This window comes from Peromyscus californicus, unplaced genomic scaffold, assembly GCF_007827085.1.
Source record: "Peromyscus californicus insignis strain IS unplaced genomic scaffold, ASM782708v3 Scaffold_9__1_contigs__length_137607984, whole genome shotgun sequence".
NCBI classification, from domain to species: Eukaryota; Metazoa; Chordata; class Mammalia; order Rodentia; family Cricetidae; genus Peromyscus; species Peromyscus californicus.
In genome coordinates, this window is record NW_026294617.1 from 106,855,468 (window position 1) to 106,880,369 (window position 24,902).

The 24,902-nt window shown below is 44.0% G+C and overlaps 1 protein-coding gene across 1 annotated transcript in view; it reads left to right on the plus strand.

Annotated features, from left to right (window-relative positions):
- Elovl6 (ELOVL fatty acid elongase 6) overlaps positions 1 to 18,890 on the plus strand; it is a 108,530-nt gene extending 89,640 nt beyond the window's left edge. Inside the window, exons 4-5 of the mRNA XM_052730360.1 lie at positions 7,935 to 8,086; positions 13,475 to 18,890. Of these exons, the coding sequence (XP_052586320.1) occupies positions 7,935 to 8,086; positions 13,475 to 13,905 (583 nt within the window). The 3' untranslated portion in view covers positions 13,906 to 18,890. The remainder of the gene's footprint in view (positions 1 to 7,934; positions 8,087 to 13,474) is intronic.
- The last annotated feature ends 6,012 nt before the right edge of the window (positions 18,891 to 24,902 follow it).

Genomic DNA, 24,902 nt, shown 5'->3' on the forward strand with positions numbered 1-24,902 from the left:
TCTGAGATGTTTGCAGAGTCAAGTTTAAGCCAGCCAGAACTGAACCTGGCACCGTTAGGTCTGAAACTGAGGGTGAGGTTGGCACAGGCACTTTCCTTATTGGTCCTGAGGGAACTGAAGCCAGCCAGCCCTTGTGCCAGGCAGATAGGAATCCATATAACTCTCAATGAAGTGTAACAGCAACTCCAGTAACATAAGATCCCGCTGCATTATGAAAACGTGTGGCTGATCCTAGACTAAGGTGTCAGTGCCTACAGCCATACGCCCTGTTCTCTGTGGGATCTGCTGGTGGAGCTCCATCATGGTACTACTGGTGCACTCACAATTACTTTCATTTCTCTTTGCCTCTTCCTTCCCCACTCGGCAAAAAGCTAGTTTTTATCAAGTTAGTCATTCAAACTTGGCCCCAGAGTGCCAATACCTTGCCAGGTTCTTGGAACAAGTGGGTCATTTCCAAGTTGTACACTCTGATGTAAGGACTGTGTTCAGCTCTGTTTAACATGTCAGGTCACTGGGAGATAAGGAGGTATTATTTAAGCAACATTCAGAAGCTTAAGGCTTTCTTTTCTATTTTTAAAAAAATTGCTTATATTTATAAGTTGAGGAAACTAAACCGATCCATCAGAAGATGAATCAGAGCCAGCCCATCCTATCAAACATAATCAGAACAACTGTTTGAGGCTGGAGTTCCCTGGCTTATCCAGGGGGCCTTGTGAATGGAGACAGCTGTGCCCTGCATACCCACCATAGTGCATGTCTCCTGGGGCACATTCTGAGCGCTCACAAAGCTTCTCAGTACAGGACACTTTCCACCAACTGTGTCCTGCATGAAGCCCTCAGGACTGGTGGACTCCATACCACAGCATGTATCACTTTCTTAGCTCAGCCTTGAATTGTCCTCTGAGCTTAGGGTCACTTTTCAATGTCATTACAATGAAAATGACCTCGAAGCTGCTTCATGAATCCAGTGCTCCATGTTGGTTTTTCCTCCTTATTTTAAACGAGGCTCACTGTTTACACCCAATAGTCTTCTTTGTTATCATCTCTTCAATTCTAATGATTCATTTCCATTCTTTTTTATTGTTGTTGTTTTGTTTTTTGGTTTTTTTTTCGAAACAGGGTTTCTCTGTGTAGCTTTGTGCCTTTCCTGGCTCTCGCACTGTAGACCAGGCTGACCTCGAACTCACAGAGATCCGCCTGGCTCTGCCTCCCAAGTGCTGGGATTAAAGGCGTGTGCCATCACCGCCCAGCTTCATTTCCATTCTTTTGTGTGATTGTTGCACTTCAAGAAGGAAGTAGGGTCTGAGGAACATTAGAACTTCAGAGGTTTCTTTTTTTAATTAAAAACTGAAAAAGAACCCCAAGGATTAAATATGAAGCAAACATTATAAACATTAGAAATGAGAGTTTAATCACACAGCGAAATCTATTATTTTGCATGTTACTTAAAAATGATAAAAAAAAAACTTTAATTTTTCATTTTTTACTTTTTTTGGGTTTTTTGAGGCAGGGTTTCTCTGTGTAGTTTTGGTGCCTGTCCTGGATCTCGATCTATATACCAGGCCGGCCTCGAACTCACCGAGATCCGCCTGGCTCTGCCTCCCGAGTGCTGGAATTAAGGGCGTGCACTACCGCCACCTGGCAAAAACTAGTTTTAAAATGCAAGAAAAAAAGTGAGAGTTTAAAATTAGTTTTCTAATAACTTCTAGGGCAAGAAGAGGGTTCTGCTGTTGTACTCCAAGTAGAATACAAACACGGGTGTCATATTAATTAATAATTCACATAATGGACAGTTTTAGCCTTCTGTGCCACCATATTTGGGGAGATTTTCCAAGTTTCCAAATGAAGTGTCTGGTTTAATATTTTCAAAGTAAAAATAGATGAATCCAGAGGCTGGAGAGACAGTGGTGACGATCACTGTCTCGTTCACAGGACCCAGATCGCATTCCCAGCATCCACAGGGGAATCCAACACCGTCTTCTGGCTTCCATGGGCACTGCAGGCCAGTGGCACACAACATACCCATCCACATAAAATAATAAGATACAAATTTAAATTAAAACATAAAACCTGTAGAAACACCTCTCAGTAGTGAAAGCTAAAGGGAAATTATATAATTATACACTTTGCCTAGTGGAGGGACAGAGTAAGGACCAGATATCTCAGGTTAGCTGCTGGACAAAAACAGTCCATATTTTAGCTTGCTGTGTTGTTGAAAAACAAACAGTTTCTCCAAGGCTCAATAATAGCCCTTAAGTCTGACATTCTCTGCTAAGAATACAGTCTTCCAGTGTGGAAGGGCTCAGACTTGAGCTGCATGTCATCAGTAGAGACGATAGGGGCATGGATGTCTGGTTCTGTACCACGCCTGTAGTCTGCATCTGTCCTAAGTGTAAATGCGTTACAGCAGATGCTGGGTGGGTGGCGGCAGCTGTTTCTTGTGTTTTGCTTGTTCATTTGTTTTTATTCTGTCTGCGATCGTTGGGTATTTGCCCTGCTCTGGATATTGTCTGAGTCGAAGAACAATGTCAGCTTAGATTTTGTTATCAGAATTTCTTCTCTCGGTGACCTCTCCTGTGTTCATAAAGGGCTGCTACTGCTGGGTCAGCCATCGTCATGCTGGAACTACTGACGAATTCTCAGACACTGATGTTATGATAGAAGTACCATTAAACACTTTCATTACCCCATCCTGGAAGTAATTGTGCCTTTGGTGCAGACCTTGGGAGTAGCTGGTCTTTGACGAAGAGCCTTCGGGACCATGTTAGAATTCCAAATGCCGTATAGATATGCCAAGAACAATAAGGAAATGCTGTGGAAGAGGCTTTCGGAAATGGAACTCTCTGAAAGGGCTCATTGCACAAGACCCTTCTTAAGACAGGTCTGAAATTCTTAATCATTCCTCAGATATTCATTCCGTTTTGATATTTGGGTGATAAGAGAATTTAGAGGCACCTAAGTCAGTCTCAAGTAGAGAGAGGAGCAGAACTTGGGTCACAGCATGAGGTAAAGACCATTAGCAGTATCTCTTATACTTCTTTTAATGAAAAGTTTAATTCTGAACCATTTCCAAAAGTGTATTTCTTGAAGCGATGTACACAGCAGGTCACAACTGTGGGATAAAAGGCAGCTGGTAAACTCCGAAACAAGGATCAGATAACACCACTTACTGTTTAGCCTACCGCACGGATCCCTGGTAGAGGTTTTGTTCAGAAACACGAGCTAGATCGACCTCCTTATTTTAAACATATTAAAAAGGAAACTAAGTATATCTATTTACACAAAATGCTACACATGTTATACTTCCTTTTAAAGGATCCTAATACTTACAGCTAACACAACCTAAAGGCAAAGTTTTTCTAAATTTTTATTTTAAGTGTTGTACTGTCCACAGAGGAGTCCTGGCCATATACTACCCCTTTTATGTTAGGGTGTGTGTGTGTGTGTGTGTGTGTGTGTGTGTGTATTATGTATCTCTGTGACCCACAGTATGTGACAGAGGTTCTCTGTCCTCCCCCTGAGTACTGCAGTATCTGACACTGGTGTTAGTTAAATGTTTGTTGGTTCAGTAAATGAATCAGGCTTTTCTCCGGTGATCCTAGTGCTGGTTTATTTGTATTTATTTTTGTTTTTATTTTTACATCCCAACTGCAGTCCCCCCCCCCCCCCGCCCCCACCAGTTTGTTATTAAACACAGGGTGATTACTGTTCCACCTCATCTTCACACTGAACAGTCAGTCTTAAGCCTTGTTGCTAGCACCTCTGTGCTGTTTAGTCAGGGTGTCGGTGGTCACCAGCTACCCATCTAAGTAGAGTTGTTAAAAATATCAGTCTAATATATGCTTATTGAAAAATAAGCAGTACTGAATGTATATACCTGGAGTACAGAGAACATGGTTCCCTCAATAACCCGTGGACTGTTCCCTTCTCAATTTAGTGTCTACTACCTGTTCCTGGCGTCTGCCGTGGAAAATTTAAGACACCCTTCCTTACAAGGTGGCCCGGAGGTAACCCCTCAGCCAAGCAGGGCTCTTCTTCACTGACCTCCTTGCTGCATTTTGGTAAGGGGAGAGCAGAGACATTCACTCTTTCCTCCCCGAGACTCTGCTTTCCCGTCACTTTTGAAAAGAAAGCTAAGCATAGGCCTTCAGAACTAATAAGTACATGAGTGGGACCCTCGAACAGAAAGGAATTACTGTGGTGGTCCCACATTAAGCGTGACTGCCCAGACTCCGCTCCCCTGCCCTTGTGATAGTCTTTGTCAGCTGACTTAGGATTGCGTGCACTGCAGTTAGCTGCCTTCCCAACAGCCTCTCTTCCGAGTTGCTCTTTGGAATTACGGACTTGCTCACTGATGTAGATGGCAGAAAGCTGGCGCACACCGGGTTTGCAATCTGGGTAGGAGAGCAGGGAGCCTGCGCCAACTAGGTATCGAGTGTGCCTCTAGCTATGTGTGTGTGTCCCTGGCTGTCAACTGCTCCTCTGTAGGTTCAGAAGACGTGAACTCCAGCTGTGGCTGTGGGTAGAGTGTTTCTTTATAAAAAGGACTAGTGATGTGTCCCAGAGAAGAGGGTCACAGAACCAAAGCTGCACTTTTTCTCAGCTTGATCACACTGTCTCTACAAGTAACGCAACTTATAGACGAAAAGAGGTCTCACCTTAAAGTATATTTTAGCCATGTGTCCTAGCATGATGCTGTTATAAGAGCCAACTGATCCAAAACACACATGGCTGAGATATGGCAGAGGCAGAGCTAGTGACTTCCCACAGATGAGTGTCACCTCACTGACTGATCAGCTTCACGGTGCTCCCCAGCAGGAGCGTGGTCATAGCCCAACAATGCGCCTTTGCCCATGAACATACAGGCCCAATGGCTGGCACTGACATGGTCCCTCAAAAGTGCCACTGTCCTCAGTTTTGATCAGCCTTATTGTTCAGAGCTGAAGGAATGAGGCTTATGCCCAGCTATGAGACAATAATAGGTGTATTGTGGGTCATCATGATGTCAGAAGTTCTCTGCAGTGACTTTCCCAGGCTCTAACACTCAACTCCGTGAACAGCTATTTACCCCCAGCTCTAACGCCAGCAAAGTGTCTGCTGCATTTTCAGACAATACAGACTAGGAGCAACGTGAGCATTCCCAACCCCAAGCAGCCCTCACCACATGGCTAGAGTTGGTCAAATGTCTACCGTATCCATGAAGTCTCCCCAAACCATTGTGTTAAGTATTTAACAACTGAGGAAGTAAGGTTAATTATTAACAGTTAGAAATTAGGAATAAACTACAGGTATTTCCAAGATTAGAAAGATTGTTTGGGGTCTGCTCTGACAACTTGCAGTCAGTCTGGCGACAGATACAGTAGAGAAACATCTCGGGGCCACATGGGTGACGGGCTGGATATGATGGGAAGACTATGCTTTATAAAATATTCTTTTACAGAAAAGTTCTAGATCTAGCCAATGTGTTTTGAAGGGTGTCACATGTTTGCTTGCTTTAGATGTAAGAAAAGTCATTGGTAGTTCCCCCTACTGGTTATGATGAGAGGTAACTGACAGAATATGTTCTGTACCAGCAGTACTGACAACCACTTGTACTTTTGAGCCCCAAAAGTGATTTCTGTACAGAATGTTTAAAAAACAACAACAAAACAAAACAAAAAGCCCAAGCAATTGCAAATCATATCCATGTGTTGTATCTACTTAGGGCTTTGGGCTGCAAGTAATAGGAAGAAAATTTCCAAATGACTTAGACAATACAGATTTATTTCTCAAATGCAAGAAGTCTATTCCAGGGTAATTGAAACATGATTTCGTTCACCAGCTCAGCCACATCTGGAGTCACTGTTTTGCTATCCTGGGTTGGTTTTGGCCTCATGGCTGCACAATGTCTGCCGCATTTTCAAGTAATTCCGTATTAGCAAAGAAACTTTTCTCAACCTGAAGCAGGCCTCTTACATCGCATTGGCTAGAATTGGCCATATGTGACTCTAGCCAATCTCTGCTAAGAGAAACGGGGGTGCTAAAAACTGGGTTAAACACCCAAGGTTGCTCTTGAACTACAGATAAGGTGTTTGATTTTCTTAGAGTAAGCTATTGGAACAACCTGAAGAAAGGACTCAATGTGGAGGAGGGAAGGCCTTGACTTTTCATCAGACAGTCCACCATTGGATGACACATCCAAGCTGCTGTTAACTTCCAAAGCAGCGGAGTGTCTAAGGTGTAAAACCTTAATTTGGAGAAGTTGGAACCTTTCATTTTAAAGTTCAGCTATCCTCTAGTGAACTAAGGAAGGGTAAAGGGAATCCAGTTAAGAATGAAAATCTCCATTATCCAACTTGACCGATGAAATTAAAATCACTGCCTCTAAATGGGGCTATTAATATTGACTGTAAACCTGGAGGCATCCCTCTCAGGAGATGATGCCTCATTGAGATTTGAAAGGAACAAGGATCCAGCCTTGGGAGGAACACAGACAAGCTAGCTCCCAGAGAGAGGAGTACACAGAGGGTCCTGAGGAGAGAGCAGGCAGTACCCAGCAGAGCTGTCAAGAACATCAGTAAGTGAGGATGAGCAATAAAGAAGCCCCGCAGAGCCACGTGATTCCTGGTGAGGAACAGGGAGGGGTTGTAGGTGCAGAGAGCCACTGAAGGAGGAAACTGGATGAGTACCAAAAAGTGACAATATGTATTGAAATGAGGGATACCACACTCAGAGACGCTGCTTACATACAGTCTCAACTTAGATGGACACACACATGAGAGGTTCACTCACTCCTTGTTCTTGCCAAGTCCTTTCATGTTTCCAGTTACATCATTAAATAAGCATGTTCCAAAATGCTCCTGTTTCCTTATTAAGTCCAAGTTGAAAGTGTTTGTTTTGTGTTTATATTATCAAGAACCTTTCTCCTTCCGACATCTTTGTGTAGCATCTATGAGCACGTCGAGGCAAGCACCTCGAACAGTGTTGGTAGTTAGTGTGTGCAGTTGGGTGGGCATTAACTCTTCTAGGGTGGATGGAATTCCTAGAAGGGTTGGTAATAGAGTTAAGCCTAGAAGGCACTCCTGGTGTGATGAGAAACATGATCACAGAGCAGGAGGAGGAGGTCAGGACCAGGAGCTGGGATCCTGCTGTAGGAGCCAAGGCATCTAGTTAAGATGTGAAGGGCGAGTTAGCTTAGAGACACTAAGAGACTTTCAGGGATGAGAGCCAATGGAACTTGGAAAATGACTGACTACAGCTAGAACTGAGGTAATGCCAAGGACGTACAGCTCTTCTGGTTTCCTCTTCATGAAATAGTTCCCAAGCAGAAACCAAACCATTCCTCATAAGATGCTGGTGTCTACTGAGTCTTCTTTTCCATGACCTCATTCTGGAACACTGATGAGGAGCAAATGGTCTTTAAAACAGAGTATCAAGAGTTGTGTTAGCTCCTTTACGGGGCACTTGAAAATACGCCTGGGTAACTGTGTACTAGGCGTCTTCTCTGCCGGCTTTGACCAGTGGCCAACCTGTCTTCTTAGTTACTTTTCTTCTTGCTGTGAGAAGGAAGAAGGAACAAGGGAGGGTGGATCTATTTTGACTTACACTTTAAGGAGGGATGCGGTTCATCATTGGAGGAAGGGAGTGTGGCAGGAGGAACATTAGGTAGCTGGTAATACTCCATCACGGTCAAGTGGCAGATTGACAACAGGAAGTGTGGCCAGGCTAAACAGCTTCAAGCTCCCCCCGCCCCCCTCCGTGATGTACTTCCTCTGTGAAAAGGCTTTAACCTCATAAAGGTTCCAGAGCCTTCCAGAACAGGCCACCCCCTGGGGACCAGGTATTCTAACAAATGAGCCTGCGGTGGATATTTCACACTCAACCGTAACAAAGGTTAATGTCCTAAGTGAAATTGCCCCCTAACTGTTGTCTCTCTTTTCTTTTCCTAACGGAAGTATATTCGGTGCTCTTCGAACTGGTGCTTACATGGTGTACATTTTGATGACCAAAGGCCTGAAGCAGTCAGTCTGTGACCAGAGTTTTTACAATGGACCTGTCAGCAAATTCTGGGCTTACGCATTTGTGCTCAGCAAAGCACCCGAACTAGGTGAGTGTCTTTCCCCTTCCCTGCCTCCCCCCATTGTGTATGCAGCTTCACATACACAGGACTTAGTAAGAGTGAACAAAGCAACACTCCATGTCGGGCCTGTCTTCACTGGTGCTAAAAAGCTAGAATGCATGAGCTGGAAGATTTGGACTACCTTTCCCACCCCTCTGCTCCCTCCTTTTTAAGTAACTGTACATTCTGTCTATTGACAGAAAACGAGTTTTCAAATGCCAATTTCCTAGCCCTACTAAAAATAAGCCAGTCTCAGGGATTTATAAAATAACACACGCACACGATCTCCTCTCTAAGGCCCATTAACAGCTGAGCTAATATTAAAACAGGAGAAAAATGAACAACCCAGCAATTTCCAAGTCAATGGAGATAAGCAGACGCTCATCCCTAGAGTTAGGGTTCAGGTTGGGAAATTAAGCTTCACTTCTGGGGTTCTTGTTCTCATTAACAAATGCTAACTGTGGAATCCTGCTGTTTGGTTTTCTTCATCCATGAGTCTGACCCTGGGGAAAGTGGATGTAGGGCACCACTTTTTTGTTTTATCTCCCTTAAAAAGAGGTGACAGAGCCTGGCGGTGGTGTCACACGCCTTTCATCCCAGCACTCAGGAGGTAGATCTCTGTGAGTTCGAGGCCAACCTGGTCTACAGAGTGAGTTCCAGGACAGCCAGGGCTACACAGAGAAGCCCTGTCTTTAAAAAAAAAGTGGGGGCGGGGGGCGATGGCAGGTTGTCGGTTCATCACAAGACTTCTACAGTCTGTGCTGGCTGTGCTTTGTAAAGTTCTCACAGTTCACGCTCACACGTGACCATGAGTTCTCTCCAGTGTGTTGGGGAGCAGCTGAGCCGTTTGCCACAACGTGTTCTTAAGTCTGCTGCCTGCAAGTAGCTGGCGGTTGGATTGGTGGTTGTCTTCCAAGATCAAAGATTAAGAAAGAGTAACAAAAGTCTAAAAGCCTTTCCTATGAGGATCAGAATGGGAATACAGGTCTCTACACAATCCAGAATGAGTGGCGTGTGTACACATGACAGGCACATATACATATACACGTAGCCCCATGAACACAAACTGAGAATAAACTGCATTAATATAGATTCAGTCAGTCAGTGAATTTATATCAGCACCCATTATTAGAATGCAAAGCTATTTGACATAGAATTTTACAATATGAAGACTACAGACCAGGGCCCCAGGAAATTTTGTGTGAGTGTGGATGTGTATGTGTACACATTTGGGTGTGTGAATGCAGGTATATACATGCCATGACGTGCATTTGGAGGTTGGAGGACCGCCTTGGGTGTTGAGCCCTTCCCATTGGAAAGAGGGTCTCTTAGCTGCTGTTTTTCTAGTGTGTACACCATGCTAGTTGCCCCCAAGCTTGTTTCCACCTCCTTCTTCAGGTGCTCGCACTAAACATCCAGATTTTTGTATTAGTTCTAAGGATTGTTGAATACGCTCACATTGACCAACGTATAGAAAGTCTTTCCTAATGAATACTGCCAGCTCTCTAATGATGACACATTCTTCATACAGTCCCCAGTCCTTCATAGAAGTATTTTAAGATCTGACAACACGTTCTTAATTTGGAAATATGGAACAATGGCCTCCAAACACTCTACAGCTTGTGTAACAGTGTCCTTGTCGCGGGGCAGCTGCTGAATGTCACAGGTCTAAAAATCCAAACAGGTGTCCCCCAAACCAGCCTCAGCACTTATTTACAGTGTCTTTGCCTGTGCGTTTTGAAGGTTATATTAACTCCTAGTCTTTTGCAATTACCAAGTCTCGTCATTATCATTTGATTAAGAAAGATTTATCCATTAGAATTATGTAGAGGTTATCTTTAGATCCTACTTTCTATATTCTAAGATTTATGGGATCCTTTATGAATACCAAAGAGAAAGATCATGAGGGAATGTGTGTGTATGCACTCACACACACACACACACACACACACACACACACACATACACACAGACACACACACACACACACACACACACACACACACACACACACACACACACACACACACCATACAGTACAACACTGAAACTATTTGCAATTCCCCTAAAAGCATACACCTATAAATTTCACCACTCTTTTCGTTTCCCCTGGGGGTTAAATAGGCATAATATTTACATTGTGGTGTAGCCATGATACCATCATTTCTGGAACTTTCTATTTCCCCCAGCTGAAACTGTACTCACACCACTGACTCTGCTTCCCTAAACCCTTAATGATAGCAATAAGGGCTCTCTGTTTCAGCGGTAATAGTGAACTCCATGGATTTAAAGGACTCCACTCTACTAGAACAAGCGAGAGCAGGAGAGCCGTCCCTCTATTTTGTGTGCCAGATTGCCAGTGCCTACGGTTGGAATTCTATTAAAACCTGCTGAGATTTGCTTTTGTTAAGACTTGGAAACATCTGCTCTGCGTCTAGGCCCTTACTCAGTTGAGCTTGCCATTGTTTGGAAGCTCTGATTCAGCAGCACTCCAGCTAACTCTGCTAAGAGGAGCTCAGCCATCTGTGACAAGCCACACACACACACACAGTTGGCTCAACTTGTCTTTTGGTGGCTCTGATTGCCCTGGAAAGAGAAGGACTAATTGACTTCTCCGTAGGCACACAGAGATCTTGGGTACAAGAAACACCATGTCTTGTCTGCTAGCTATATCCTGGTTGAAAATAGCTGGGCCAAGGGTTATAGGGGTCACCGTAAAGAGAAACATGAGTCAGAGGCTAACAAAAATAATGAAAAAGCAGACATGTTCAAAAGCAGGTTCTCCCACTTATACATGGCTAGCACCCCTTCCATAAATGCCGAGGGATATTTGCTCGAGAAGACCGGCTGGCCAACATCGAGCCTATCATAGTCCTTGGGGTAGCATACATTTCTTAGTTCCTCTATAGCTTCTGCTACACCTACAAATTCTGTGATTTGGCATGACTTGGGAAAATGGGAAACGGTGGTGATGGACAGAAGAACTGTGTTTGCATCAGAAAGCATGGCGGTAACAAAGGCCATGAAGATCGAGGTTGACCCTTCTGGAACCCAACCATAGTATTTTACAGGAAACCACCACTTCTGGGGACAATAACTTTGGTATGGCTTTGAGTAGGGCTGCTCAGAACCATCTCCCCCTTCTACCACCCTGAACATGAGTTCCGAAAAAGACTCAATGTAAATTCAGGGGGATTTTGTTTGCAAGAGTCCGTGACAGATTCGTCTCCCTCACTCACCTTCCCCTGAAAGTAGCTAGGCCTACTGAGACGCTCGAGCACACCACCACCACCCATTCAGAGGGGAAAGCACAGAGCGCCTCAGTACCACAAGTCTTCATGTAAGAGTGATGATAGGATGAAGTGCTTATTTCTTTAGAGCAAATTGCTTTCATTATGACTGGGTATTGTATCAGATTGATTTTTTTTGTGTGTGTGAATGTTAAGAGACTCATATATCTCGATTAGGAGACTGACTAAATTTTTTTGAAACATGAAATTCCTTAGACTTTCCCCTTCTTTCCACTACTAACCAAGGTAGACTGGAATTATTGTGTCTACGTTATAGTCCAAAGAGGGGAAGAAGAAACGGAGCAGTAATTATTACACAGTAGTGGTGACTCTGTCAGGCATGCCAAAATAGTATTGTTTAATAAGAAGTCGAATTTGACCCTTGAAGTGTACACATCAGAGTGACCATCGCCATCTGTCATTTCAGCCCGCCCGACATTTATAGGCATAATAGAAGCCAGTGTCACACAAGACAGCGCAGGATTTCAATGGAAATTTCATAATAGGTTTGGGAATGTAGCCACTGGCAACTTGCTTTCTGTTCTAAACAAATATGAAGTAATTAGGTTTAATAATTCAGCAGGGAAATAAAGTAATAGCTCCTGGTAAATGTAACGGGACACTACCTGTAGTAATGTAGTGCAGCTTCAGCCATCAGAACCTTGAGTTTTTCCAAGACCCAGCATTCCTTGACCTTATCTGTACCGGGAACTCTAGGCCATCCACCAAGAACGTGAGGGGTAAGACTCGGGTGTGGACTTGTTCCATTTGTCTGTAATCAAGTCTCAGAATAGAACAAATTTCTAGGCCTTACTGGTATTAAAAAAGTAGTCCTACTTTGAAAGAGGTTTTAAGTGTGTTGTACATGTGCACATTCACGTTGATGTATGAGTGTGTGTGCCTGTGGACACCTTCAGGTGTCTTTCTCAACCACTCTCCACTTTATGCTGTGAGGCAGGGTCTGCTGCTGAACGTGGAGCTTACCGATTTCTTAGGCCTGCCGCCAGTGAGCTCCAACCTTTCTCTTCCACAGCTGAGATTAACAGGCCCGTCAGCAAGCCCAGCTTTTTACGGAGGTGCTAGGGCTGCAGACTCACTCCTCAGGCTTGTACAGCAAACAGTTTACCAGCCGAGCCATGGCCCCGTCCTGAAGATGGTTTCACCATGTCCGATCACTACAGCGCTGGGCGGTGGAAGCAGCTTTAACTGTGTGAATGTTACGACTCTCTTTATTTCCCCCCATAAAGGTCCTATAGAATATATTTCTCAAAATCATGGCAGATAGAGAGAACAGCTACCTACTTGAGCATAGCTCTAGCTTTTATATAAATTTCCTACTTCACACCAATGGGTTTTTCTTTTTCTTTATATCGGAGAGAGTTACGGAAAAAGTTGACATTCGAAAAAGTTGACATTCTGGAGAGTTTTTTTAATTAATACTTGTGTCATAAAATTAAGTCTTGTTTTCAGGTTTTACCCACTTGATTCATTGATTGCTATAAATAAATGGTTGCCAATATTCTCATGGTGTCTTTTGTTTCTACCTTACTCTGCCTTTGTCTCTGTTTAATTTGGGTTTTCTTCTTCTGGTTTCTGTTTTGGTTTGGTTTCATTTCTTGGAGGGACTGAAGATCAGACCCAGGGCCTTGCCAATGTTAGGCCAGCCCTGTGCCACCACAGAGCTACATCGTCTGTCCTGAATCATGTCTTTACAAGGACTCCGTGTTTTACAGAGAGCTCACGAGACACATGTTTGTGAGCTATATTTTTTTAACTACCTAAGGGTAATTATGGTTTTACTATCGAGATGCCTAAGAGCATTCTGTTGGGCACTTGAGTTGGCGTTTCAGTCTGCCTCCTGGTCATACTTGCTCTGAGACCAGTCACCTGTCTTCTCCTGGTCATGTTTCCACTTGTGTGTGGTTGAGTCTGGTTGATAATGTCCATTTCAGATCATTAATCAGTAAGATTTTCTCTTGAGTGTCTGGAAGAGTAGCCTGTCTTGCTGGTTGAAGATTTCTACCCGACTTCTTCCAGAGCCAGCTGTGGGCCTCACACACTTTTGTTTGCTCTCTCTGTCTTCCAGGAGATACGATATTCATCATCCTGCGGAAACAGAAGCTCATCTTCCTACACTGGTACCACCACATCACTGTGCTGCTGTACTCTTGGTACTCCTACAAAGACATGGTGGCTGGGGGTGGTTGGTTCATGACTATGAACTATGGCGTGCATGCCGTCATGTACTCTTACTATGCCTTGCGGGCTGCGGGTTTCCGAGTCTCCCGGAAGTTTGCCATGTTCATCACCTTGTCCCAGATCACTCAGATGCTGATGGGCTGTGTCATTAACTACCTGGTCTTCAACTGGATGCAGCATGACAACGACCAGTGTTACTCCCACTTTCAGAACATCTTCTGGTCCTCACTCATGTACCTCAGCTACCTTGTGCTCTTCTGCCATTTCTTCTTCGAGGCCTACATCGGCAAAATGAAGAAAACCACGAAGGCTGAATAGGGTCAGAACTGAGGAGGAAGACATAGCTCAGGGTCATCACGAAAAATAACAGACAAAAGAAAATGGCACAAGGAATCATATGGTGCAGCTAAAACAAAACAAAACATACGTAGGAGCAGACACAACCCGAGGCAGCTTGGGAGCAATGATTAGTTTGACTTAACCCAGTAAGTTTATGATCCTTTTTGGGTGAGGACTCACTGAGCACATCTCCATCTCAAAGTACTGCTGCTGAGGGACCCCTTCCCTCTTATCTGTCAACTCTAGAACACACTTGATCCAAAGGGAGCCACGGGCAGAGAGATTAGTGGAAAACAAGCAAAACACTACAGGAAGAGGGGAAAAAATCAGTTCAGAATTATTTTTCTCTAAGGGTAAAGGAGTTCCCCTTTTCAAACTATGCGTGTGCACGCGCGCGCGCACACACACACACACACACACACACACACACACACACAATCCTTTCTATCTTTTCAACATGAAACCAGAGCTGGTAGAAAAGATAAACATGGAAGAGACACAGGGTTTATATCTAGAACAGCAATGCTTTTGCAAAAATCAAGGCCTTTTAAAGGAAGGCTAGCTTGTAGCCCCTGGACAAAAGATGTCTTAATTATTTTTACCGCAGCTGGAATTAAAAAGATAGATACCCCCTCCCCCATCACCGCACAGCCTCAGGCTACTGAGTTTGCTACAACCAAACAGAGGACAATGCTTCCTCGTGATGCTTAATTTCTGGGAGAATAGAAACCAGGCAGCCCAAATCCCAAGAAGGTGGTCCCACGGACAACTTAATTTCTGCTCTTCGGTGAGATAGGAAGCATCCTTTGTTCAGCTGCCCCAGACTTTAGGATGGAAGAAAAATTGCAGAGTTGAAAAGACAGACGCTCAACCAGTTGACTTGAAGATGGAATCTTGTACTATCTGTAACAAAACTCAGCCAATTGCCACTGAGCTGGAAAAGGGGAAGGACCATGGGAAGAGACCAGAGATTCATCCAGGAGACAGACAGCACGTTGGCCTCTCCTCCTGTTTAACTTCACACAGACTCCTGGCTTTCCAAATAGGCCCCAGTCCATGTTTTCTATATTTTTGTGACTTTCAAAAAACAGATCTGCGGGGCTCTGCCTGATTTGGGGTAAACACTGTGTTTCTGCACCTTCTGCGTTTGCTCGCTGAGCAATGCAGAGGCATATGAAGTGCCCTCTGCTGGCCGAGTGAGAAACTTCAACAAACACACTTCACAATAGGTTGAAAATAGTTGACCACAAAGGGCCTGCGTAGATTAATCCCTAAGTTTTAAGTGCTGTCAAATTTGACCAAATTAGAACAGAACCTCTCTGCTTCAAGTAAGCTTCATAAATTTTTAAAGTGACTTTCACTTGGGAACTCAGAAAGTCAGTGTATTAAGAGCCATATTCTTTAAAAAAAGAAAGAAAGAAAAAGAGAAAGCTAGACAATGTTATCTGTAATATTTCAGTCCTCTACAAGCCAAATAAATGTGTTCCTAATATTTCAAAGATGCAATTATGTAAAGTTGTTCAATGTGATATACTAGTATTCTAATTGGTTAAGTAGCTTAATGATTAGGCAAACTAGATGAATCCGTTAGAGGCTACTACAATGCGTAGATTATCCACTCATAACCACGTCCACACTGAAGTGTGAGGTACACGGGGCTGCAAAGCCCACACGAATAGTAACACAATTTTTGGCTAGCAGAAACTATCACTTATCTTCCTTTACTTGAGAGTGTACAGTAAAAGGGATTTTTTTTCCAAATTATTTTTATATTATTTTAGCTTTAATCATGCTGTCTGTCATTCGTGAAACAGCTGCGCAGCCTTTCTGTGAGATGGCATGGGGGTGTTCAGCAGCTTGTCGATGTGTGGAATTAGAAAAGAATAAAATTTGATTCCATTCTGTGTGAATGGGTTACACAGTGAACAAAGAATCCATGCAGGTAAAGCCATGACTGAAGGACCTGGCGCCAAGCCGGGCTGGGGGCAGCTGTTGCAGCCATGTTAACATTGTGTGTGGTAGCGTCCTGTCGGCTGACAGATGAGACGTGATCAGAAGGGTATGTTGTTGTTAGGGCAGAAGTTGACTCGAGCTAAAAGTATAGAGCCACTAGAGCAAGTGGATGTCATTGTTGGAGCTTCATAAATGCACAGTAGTGTACAATGATGAGCCTTTCCCTTGCCTTACAGAAGAAAGTGAGCAAAATAGTGAAGAAGAAATCACCTGTCAGCTGACTTGAATCTAATCAGGGCCAGCCTGAGGCTCGTCTGGTTGATTCAGTTTCATTCAGATATTTATCATAGAATACAGGTTATGATATGGAAATAAGCATAAACTTTTAAAAAGACTAAGCTATGCTTCCAAAGCACCTTAATCATGATGCTCGCTTCACGCTGTGTTCACTTGTAAAATAACTTAGACTTTTCATTTGCAGGATGAATATCTAATACATAGTGTCTAAACCTGCTAAGTATATCTAAAGGCATCTCCAGTGTTCATCATGGGAAGAAAAAGCCACGTTTTTTAAAAAACAGAATTCTGATATAGGCTCAGCACACAGTTTTTAACGTATCAGCTTAGCTGCTCTAATTATATCAAGATACGAGGCTAGACCACTGGCCTATGACACATCTGAAACCCGCCAGAGAATCGACTGCCACCTAGATAATATTGCTGTCAGTTAACATTCCGGGCAAGCAAGTTTTTTAGCTGCCCCACTATGCTGCAATAGATTATCTTTCTATTGAAGATTTCTCACTGCATTCCAATCTCAGTGTGGTAAAAACCTCATTCCTGGATTAAATGAAAACAAATCCTTGGTTTCATATAAATGTGGTTTTGTTCACTAGGTCTGAGCATCAACTCAAATGTGTGAGTTTGCAATGAAATTCTAGTGAGAAACACTCCATTCACACAGTAGGAGATTTTATCTGGACCTTCTAGTGTCACTTATGAGAAATGAACAACTGTTACTATTATTTATTTATCGTATTTATACAATGCCAGGCCAAAGGATTGAATTAAAAATCACAGTTCTCAAGGTTATTATTTCAGGCAGTCCTGTGTCATTCCCCCCCCCCCGGCCCCCCAAGTTTTCTAATCCTCCTTCACTCTAGGAACTTGAGACTGGAGGGAAAATGTGTACGCATTGCTTCAGGAGAAAGCAGGTTCGTTATGTCCATCCTGTGTCTCCAGCTGTCTTCACTTATGTGTTGAGACCGACTGACCCACCAGCTCATTCAGAAGCTTCCTTGTGGGTTCGAAGTCTCCAGGAGCCTAGGAGAACTCTTCCAGGGAAGACACCCACAGATTGTTTTGTTGTTTGTTTTTGCTCAATTAGATCTTTGTGATGGGATAAATCCTGTTATATTAGAGTGAAAAGCACTATTACACTGGCGTGGAATGTTCCAGAAGTCTGGCTATATTCCCAAACTGCTCAGTTACCTGGGAATATCCGGTTAGCATCTTGTTCTGATAGAAGGATCTCTTACCCTGAGACTGCCAGACACAGATGAGTGTAGGCCCTAGCACGTGCTGAGAGCCTTTTCCAGGCAGATGGAATGGTCTTTGGACTACTACTGGACTGCACAAGTGTTGAGGGAGTTCTTAGGAGAATGGAGAAGACCACTTTAGACTCCATCCCAGAGATTTGAGCTTTGAGTTGCATGTGCAGGATCTTTGTGTAGGCACATTTCCCTGCGAAGGTGTCGATCCTGGAGAGCAACAGTTGGGTGAGATACCATGATGGTAGTCCAGAGCTTAGCCTTCAAATGCGTCTTTTTCCAGTCTTTGTTTTGATAATGAATATTTTGCTGTCGGTTTGGGACAGTTGTCGAGCCTGTGATCATGTGAATCATTGTCTTATACAGCTTAATGTTATTACATCCCTGTCTTAGGTATAGCACCCCATTTCCTGGTGCCTGAGCTCTCTGCCATCAGAAAGTGATTTGGGTGAGAATTCACAATATATGATCTGTCACTTCTGTGCATTAAAGTGACATCTAATAAAGCAAGGATGCCCTGTTCTGTTTGGACACTCAATACGAAGCTTTGCATCCTAGTTGGCCATTGAGCCAACGTCCTCTGTACCTGATAGTGACACAAAATAGATGCTGGTGCTTGTCCAGAATTCTCAGTGCCTGTTGTGACAGACTGCACTTAGAAACACGTATGAGCCATAGGTGAGGCCACAGCTGGAAAGGCCATTTAAAATACACCCACTTGGAGCATCACAGAACACCCTGAAAGCCTCTCCTATAACCCGGTACTTTCCTCATCCTCAGATCCTTGGAAGAGTCAGGGTTCTCAGAAAGATTGCTAGATACCCAGGCTTCCATTTTTCCTGCCAACATTTCCTAAAGTTGTTGGGATGGATGCAGAGGGGGCCATCTGGGTGTTTGGGGGAGTCTTGGAAACTGCTTTGATTGCAGGTCAAACAGCCAAATTCAGATGTTTCTGTGTCCACGCCTCACTAGGTATCCTCACCTACACACAAAATAATTGCATTGTAGTCAAGTTCTGCAGTAACTTGTTGGTTGGTCCCTCAGATCAAGAGGAAACCATATTTACAGCCCAGTTGGGACACATCGGAGTAGGCCTGACTCTCACTGGCTTCTAAACAGCATTTTCCCAACACTTGGCACTTGAGTTTTTTTTCTCTTGGTGACAGAGATCAAGATGTAGCCCGACAGTGCCTCCTACTGGCGTGGATGTGGTGTTTCAGTTACGTATGGGTCTGAGTATGATCGGGCTGGACTTTGCTCACTGCTACCCTGAAAATGACTGGCTTTCTGCTTCCTAGGCCCTAAACCCATATTCAGAGGGAAACTCACTATCAAGCCTCACAGCAAATCACAGCAGTGTTGGAATTCTTATTTTCAAGTGCTTATTTCACAACATTTAAAAAATATTTTTGGTGTATTAAGATTTAAAATAAAGTCATCATAACTTTTGATTTAAAACTGTGTCGAGTGTTTCGTTTTGTTTTTTAATCTCTGGCCTGAAGCAGTTCAAAGAGGACATCTAAGACACTGTAGGCTAACCAGAATTTGTTGGAAAGTCGTTCCTATATCCATGTGCTGATAGGGTACCAGAAGGACGGAAACTGCCCAGGTGTTCCCCGACAGCCGGAAGGCCTTTCGTGGTTACATCCTACAGATGGCGTGGATCCCATGCCTCTTGGGTCTTCATATAGTCTTAATGAGACAGAGGAGGAAATGGGCTCCCAGAACCACCTTGGTGGAGGTGAGAATGAAGCTATAATCCCCCTAAACACTTCAGTTTTGCTATAGCCATTCATTCATTTGAAAAGAAGTCGAATGTAAATGAATAAAAACTCTAGTACTCTGCGCTGAACTCAGTCATGTCCTGAGGCAAAATGTTTGAGGGCAAGATACATGGAGAAAATGTTTAGAGTGGGTGGTGTGTCCTCAGTCACACCTCAGAATGTCACTCACATGCCAACTATCGGTGGGGCTGTCCAGATCAGCCGCTCTTTGACCCTAAGATGCTCTGACCTGGGAGATCCAGTGGTCAAGCCACTGCGTGGTTTGAGGTTCAGTGGTTCATGTCGTTCTTCACGGCTCTTTGGAGCCTTGCTGTGAGGCATTTATGTTTAAAACCAAAGGACCTTGGGGCCTGGAGAGATGGCTCAGAGGTTAAGAGCACTGGCTGTTCTTCCAGAGGTCCTGAGTTCAATTCCCAGCAACCACATGGTTGCTCACAACCATCTGTAATGAGATCTGGTGCCCTCTTCTGGCATGCAGGCAGAACACTGTATACATAATAAATAAATCTTAAAAAAAAAAAAAAAACCAAAGGACCTGGTGTTTGTGGAGGTTTTCCACAGCCAGGTGATGCCCCCTTTCCTTATCTCTGAATATATCACTGAGATAGAACTTTTAAATTCCTGGTACCATCTGATGTATTAATTCAGGGTTGCTGGAGGAGAAACCCATACTATATAAAGTATGAGTATCAAAGAGGGAATGAGTAGCAGACATAATATAAACTTCTTAGAGTTTCTGTTCTGGTGTCTTAAAGAATAGGTTTCAGAAACGAATCCCAAGCTAAAAAGTATACAAGCTCACACTACCACTACCTACCTATAAACACTACAGTGGCTGTAATACTAAGCAGGCTTCCTATGAAATAAAGAGGGATCCCAACACCAGTGTTACCATAGCTTGGGTGGGTTCCGGTTTCGTTTCAGAACTTTAGTTTGGTATCTTAAGCCAGTGGGCACAGTGGATATCCTATATTAATTATCAATTCAGTTAAAATAACCGAAATGGCTCCCCAGTGGCCTGTTGTGTCTGGTATCCTCAGGCTTCGTAGATGTGCTCTGGGGCTCTAGGGATTTCTGGAAGTCTCTGACACCAAATTGGCAGACCCAGCTAAGCAGAGGCGTGTGTGTCTTTGTGTCTGTCTATGTGTTTACAATCCCCAAAACCCAACATAACACACAGGATTACTAACCTTGCTTCTCAGTCTGGAATGTCTAAGGATCTGGGAAACTTGAGAAATTGCTGACCTGAAGACTAAGCTAATCATCCCATTCTGATTCCCAGCTATCTCCTGAATCTTGAATGTTCCCCCAAAGTCCGTCTATTAAAGCAGGTCCCCAGAGTGGAGTTATTTGGAGGTGGGCCTTTAAAAGGTAGGTGGTCTTAGACCTGTAGGGCCTGCCCACTTCCTCCCTGTCATTATCTGCCTCCCGTTTATGAGGTGACTGGTTTGGATTGGATTGACTCTTAAGTCTGCTGCCTCACCCGAAGGCAGAGGGCCACCCAGTCACAAATTACAATCTGCACAATTGCCAGACTAAACCTTTCCTCTAAGTTGTCCAGCTCAGGTGTCTGTTAATACAGCAGAACTCGGATTGATTGACTTTACATTTTTTTAATAGCCCGTTTCCTGCTTTTTCACTTTTTCATCTAATCGTTGAAGGTAGGCACCTCTGGGATTTTTTTCTTATTATGATTTACAGAGTCCAGGGTTTGATGGAAGGCCTCATAATGGGACACGTTGACGTCTGAGGGTTAAATCCATGTGGCAGCCTTCTCCTGACTCAGGCCTGCCTTCTCACCCCAGGATTCTGTCATCTCTGGTATCTTCAGCCTTCCTGGGGTGGAAGCCCTGTGCTGCAGACCGGGGCTTCACACACAGCTCCCTTTCTTACTGATTACACTAATTCCTTTCATACTAGAGGGAGAACTGCCCCCCACCCCCCCCCCCCCCCCCCCCCCCCCCCGTTGCTCGGCTATGTTTTATTTATGAAAACTCCAGTGGGTGTTTGAGGCAGCCAGTGTCTGTGAGGAGAAAGAAAACTTCGTCCGCAGCCTCTGTGGCTCATGGTTACACATGAGTTGCTGGGAAAGATGAGCATTTTTGCAAAATGAGCGCTTGGTGTACACTGTAAGAAGCAATTCTGATTACAACCGAGTTTTCAAATAATAACATCAACAGAACATAAATAAACCGACTTTCCACACTGACTTAACAGCCTTGCCACATCTGTTCATCCGTATGTAACCTGACTGGGAGCCACCAGCCTCTGAGCGACATCATTTTTTTTTTTTTTAATTTCTGGATTGTGGTCCCACAGATCCCTCTGACATCTGCCAAGTCTCTTGCATCTAACTAGGAGGGAAGAGGGCTAGCAGTCTTGAAGTCGACCAGGTGTCTTCCTTCAGTCCTTACTAAACGCAGTATTGCATTTCTGTCATGGCCCTTGCGATCTCTATAGGGCCTGGTTCAGTGGCCCCCAGGCAGCAGCTGCGCCTCTCCATCTTTCGTGGCTCCCATCTTCCTTGGGTCCAAGATGCAGCTTCCCCCATGGTTAGATGGTCTGTGGGAGAAAGCTCCTCCTCTGCTCAGGAGCCAAACAAGCGGGTCCAGAAACCAGCAGATTGAGTGGAATTCTCTGTTTGCTCTGCTGCATGGACTCCTTTTCTAGAAGCCCCAGTTCTCTTCCTCAGTCACCTTTGCCATAGGTACAGACATCTCTGAGGCTGACTGAAATCACCCAGACCATCAGTTGAAAGAAAAAAAAATAAATAAACACACACACACATATATCACAGCGTGACAACATACTTAGTCTCATACATGTCCAACCTTTGCAGTGGGAATTGTCTTTTTTGTTTATTTGTTTGTTTGGTTGGTTGGTTTTGGTTTTGTTTCCTTAATTAAAAGAGAGCAAGCAAGCATAACTACCGAGAGTGTACGTGTCCCTGACTTGCGGCCTCCCCACGTGCCCCTTCCCCTGTCTGGAGCCTGCAGAGTAGGCTACCCTCACAAGTGCTCCCCTACGTCATGGGCCCTATCACTGCAGGGAACGTGATTGGTTCAAGAATGTCCTTCCACCCCAGATTTGTAGAGACTGGTAGAGGACTACCTATTCACTGGAATAACAGAGGGCTGCGAATATGTGGTTATTCATATAATACAGGCCACGGTAGAGCTCTAATATCTTCCCACCAAAGCTCAGAAGGAGGAGAACCCTTGTGTGTTCCCATCGCACGCATTCATTCGCTCATTCCTTCTCTGTGTCTGTGCAGAGCGGACGGAAGCTTGGGGTCACTGTCGCTTCCTCACAAGTGGTCCACCCTGCTTTTTGAACCAAGCTGTCTCACAGATGCCTTGGGCTGGCTGGTTGGACTAGTCTGGCTGGCCAGTGAGCCCCGGGGATCCACCCCATCCAACTTAATGAACGGGAGTCCTAGGGGTCAGTCAGGCTCATGTCCTTCCGCTTGCGCAGGAAGTGTTCCCCGAGGAGCCATGTCCCCCAGCCTGCAATGTTCACTCTAACCAGCAGAGCTCTATTCTGAACCTTTGGATAGGAGCGTTTTTGGGTTTTTTTTTTATCCCACTGGGAACGCTGTCATTTCCTGTGGTGCACTGTCTGGGATGAGCAAGCATCTTCTTTCAGGCTTGACAGCATAGGTCACAGGTCATAGAGCTGGGGATAGTTTTTTTGAGCATTCTGGGCCTCAGTTTCCTCATGGATACAGAGGAGAGGATGATGGCACTGACCGGGCAGTTGTTAGGAGGACTGACGTAGGCAGGGCTTAGGAAGTACTTAGCTTGGTTGCTGACACAGGGTGACTGCTGGATGAATGTTAGTTACTGCTGCTGCATCTCCTGTTGTTCCTTCCTCTTCTCCAGCTGGTCCAGCTTCTGCCAGACAATGACACTCCAAGCATCTGTCAATAAAGTTTTCTACCCGTTCTTCGTCAAAATATGAACTATAATTAGAACATCGAAACTTAGAGGATGAGATGTAGGAGTCAATAAACAAATACATTTCAATAAATATACAGTATTTCAGTTTGGGTGGTGAAATGTTTGGTGTGACGTTCTTGTTTCACTTTGGTTTTGTGCATTCATTCATGAAAAATCAGCCAAGACCGTTGAGAGAAAAAAAAAGGTTTCTCCTGAACGTCCACTGCTGCCTGATGTCATTCATTCTAACCTTCCCTAAGACATTACTTTTATTTATTTATTTATTTTTACCATAGGCTCACCTCTAACATTAATATTGTGAGAAAAAAAGAGGTTTTTTTTTTTTTTTTAAGGCAATAGAGGGGGACTTCTGTATTGTGGAGCTTAAATATTAGCACTTCTGTATAAAACAGTTCATAATTACCAGGTTGTTATACAAATTTAATCACCTGAATTTAAAGAGGAATGGCCTTCCTCTCCTGTGGTGTTGATGGACAAATTGGTCAAGAACATGTATCTTAGCAGTGCTTGGAAGTCAAGGTGCAGGACTACCCAGAGTTGAAAACTAGATGAGGCCACCAATGAGCAACCTAGATGACGGAGGCAGGTGTTTGCCCAAAAAGGCAAAAACTAGAAAAAGGAAAACGAATATGTGCATCCTACCCAGGTTTTCTGCTGAAAGGAACTTGACTCCAGGAACATAGCCAACTCCCTGACGATTATTATGTTCAAACCATCCCAACCTGGATTTCTCACATAAAATTCTAAGCTAACTAAATAGGCACTTGTCATCCAAATCCATGAGTGTGTATTACTCACTTAGAAGTATCATCATATACACATTGTTCACTTAGCTTCAGTTTTTAAATGTCCGTAAGAAACCATGGGAAGAAAGCTGTCCCGACCACCAGCTGAGGAATCACATTCACTTATTGTCCGTGCAGAGTAAGCAAGCTATCTATAGAGCTCTCTTTAGGCAGTTTGTGTGGGAGTTACTGTGGGAGTTACATCAAGCTCGTCTCTATTAGATGTACGCTTCCTCTAAGATAGCCACACACTTTCTACTTTTCCATTATTCTACCATTAGATTACAGTGGCTGCATGTCAATTATAAGAGCTGCCCTTCGGCAACTAGTCAGTGGAGTCTAGCCTTCATAGTGCCCAGCGCTCAGACCACAGTCCAGCATTCACTGCAAACAGAACATTATGGGCTGTTTCCCTCTCTCTTTCTTCTTTTATTACGTAAAGTTCGCTTATCAAGAGAACCGTATCTTCGACCCCAAAATTATTTCAGGTCTTACAGAAATGGCTCACGGTAAAAATTACATGTGCATTTTTAAAAGCAATGTGGCGTAGTTGCTGCATTCTGAGATGTTCCTGATAGTTGGATTAGTAAGTACCTTTGTCAAGTGAACCACCATGAAACCTTTCATTATGAGAGTTTTAGAAGACAGAAGGGTAAAGATGGTGTGAGAGTAATGCACTGAGTGCTAACACTCCCAATGCCTAACTTTTTTAAAAATCATATATATATATATATATTTTTTTTTTTTTTTGGTTTTTCGAGACAGGGTTTCTCTGTAGTTTTGTGCCTTTCCTGGAACTCACTTTGTAGACCAGGCTGGCCTCGAACTCACAGAGATCCACCTGGCTCTGCCTCCCGAGTGCTGGGATTAAAGGCGTGCGCCGCCACCACCACCCCCCGGCAAAATCATATTTATTTTGAAGCAAGCCTCAGGCATGACATTTCA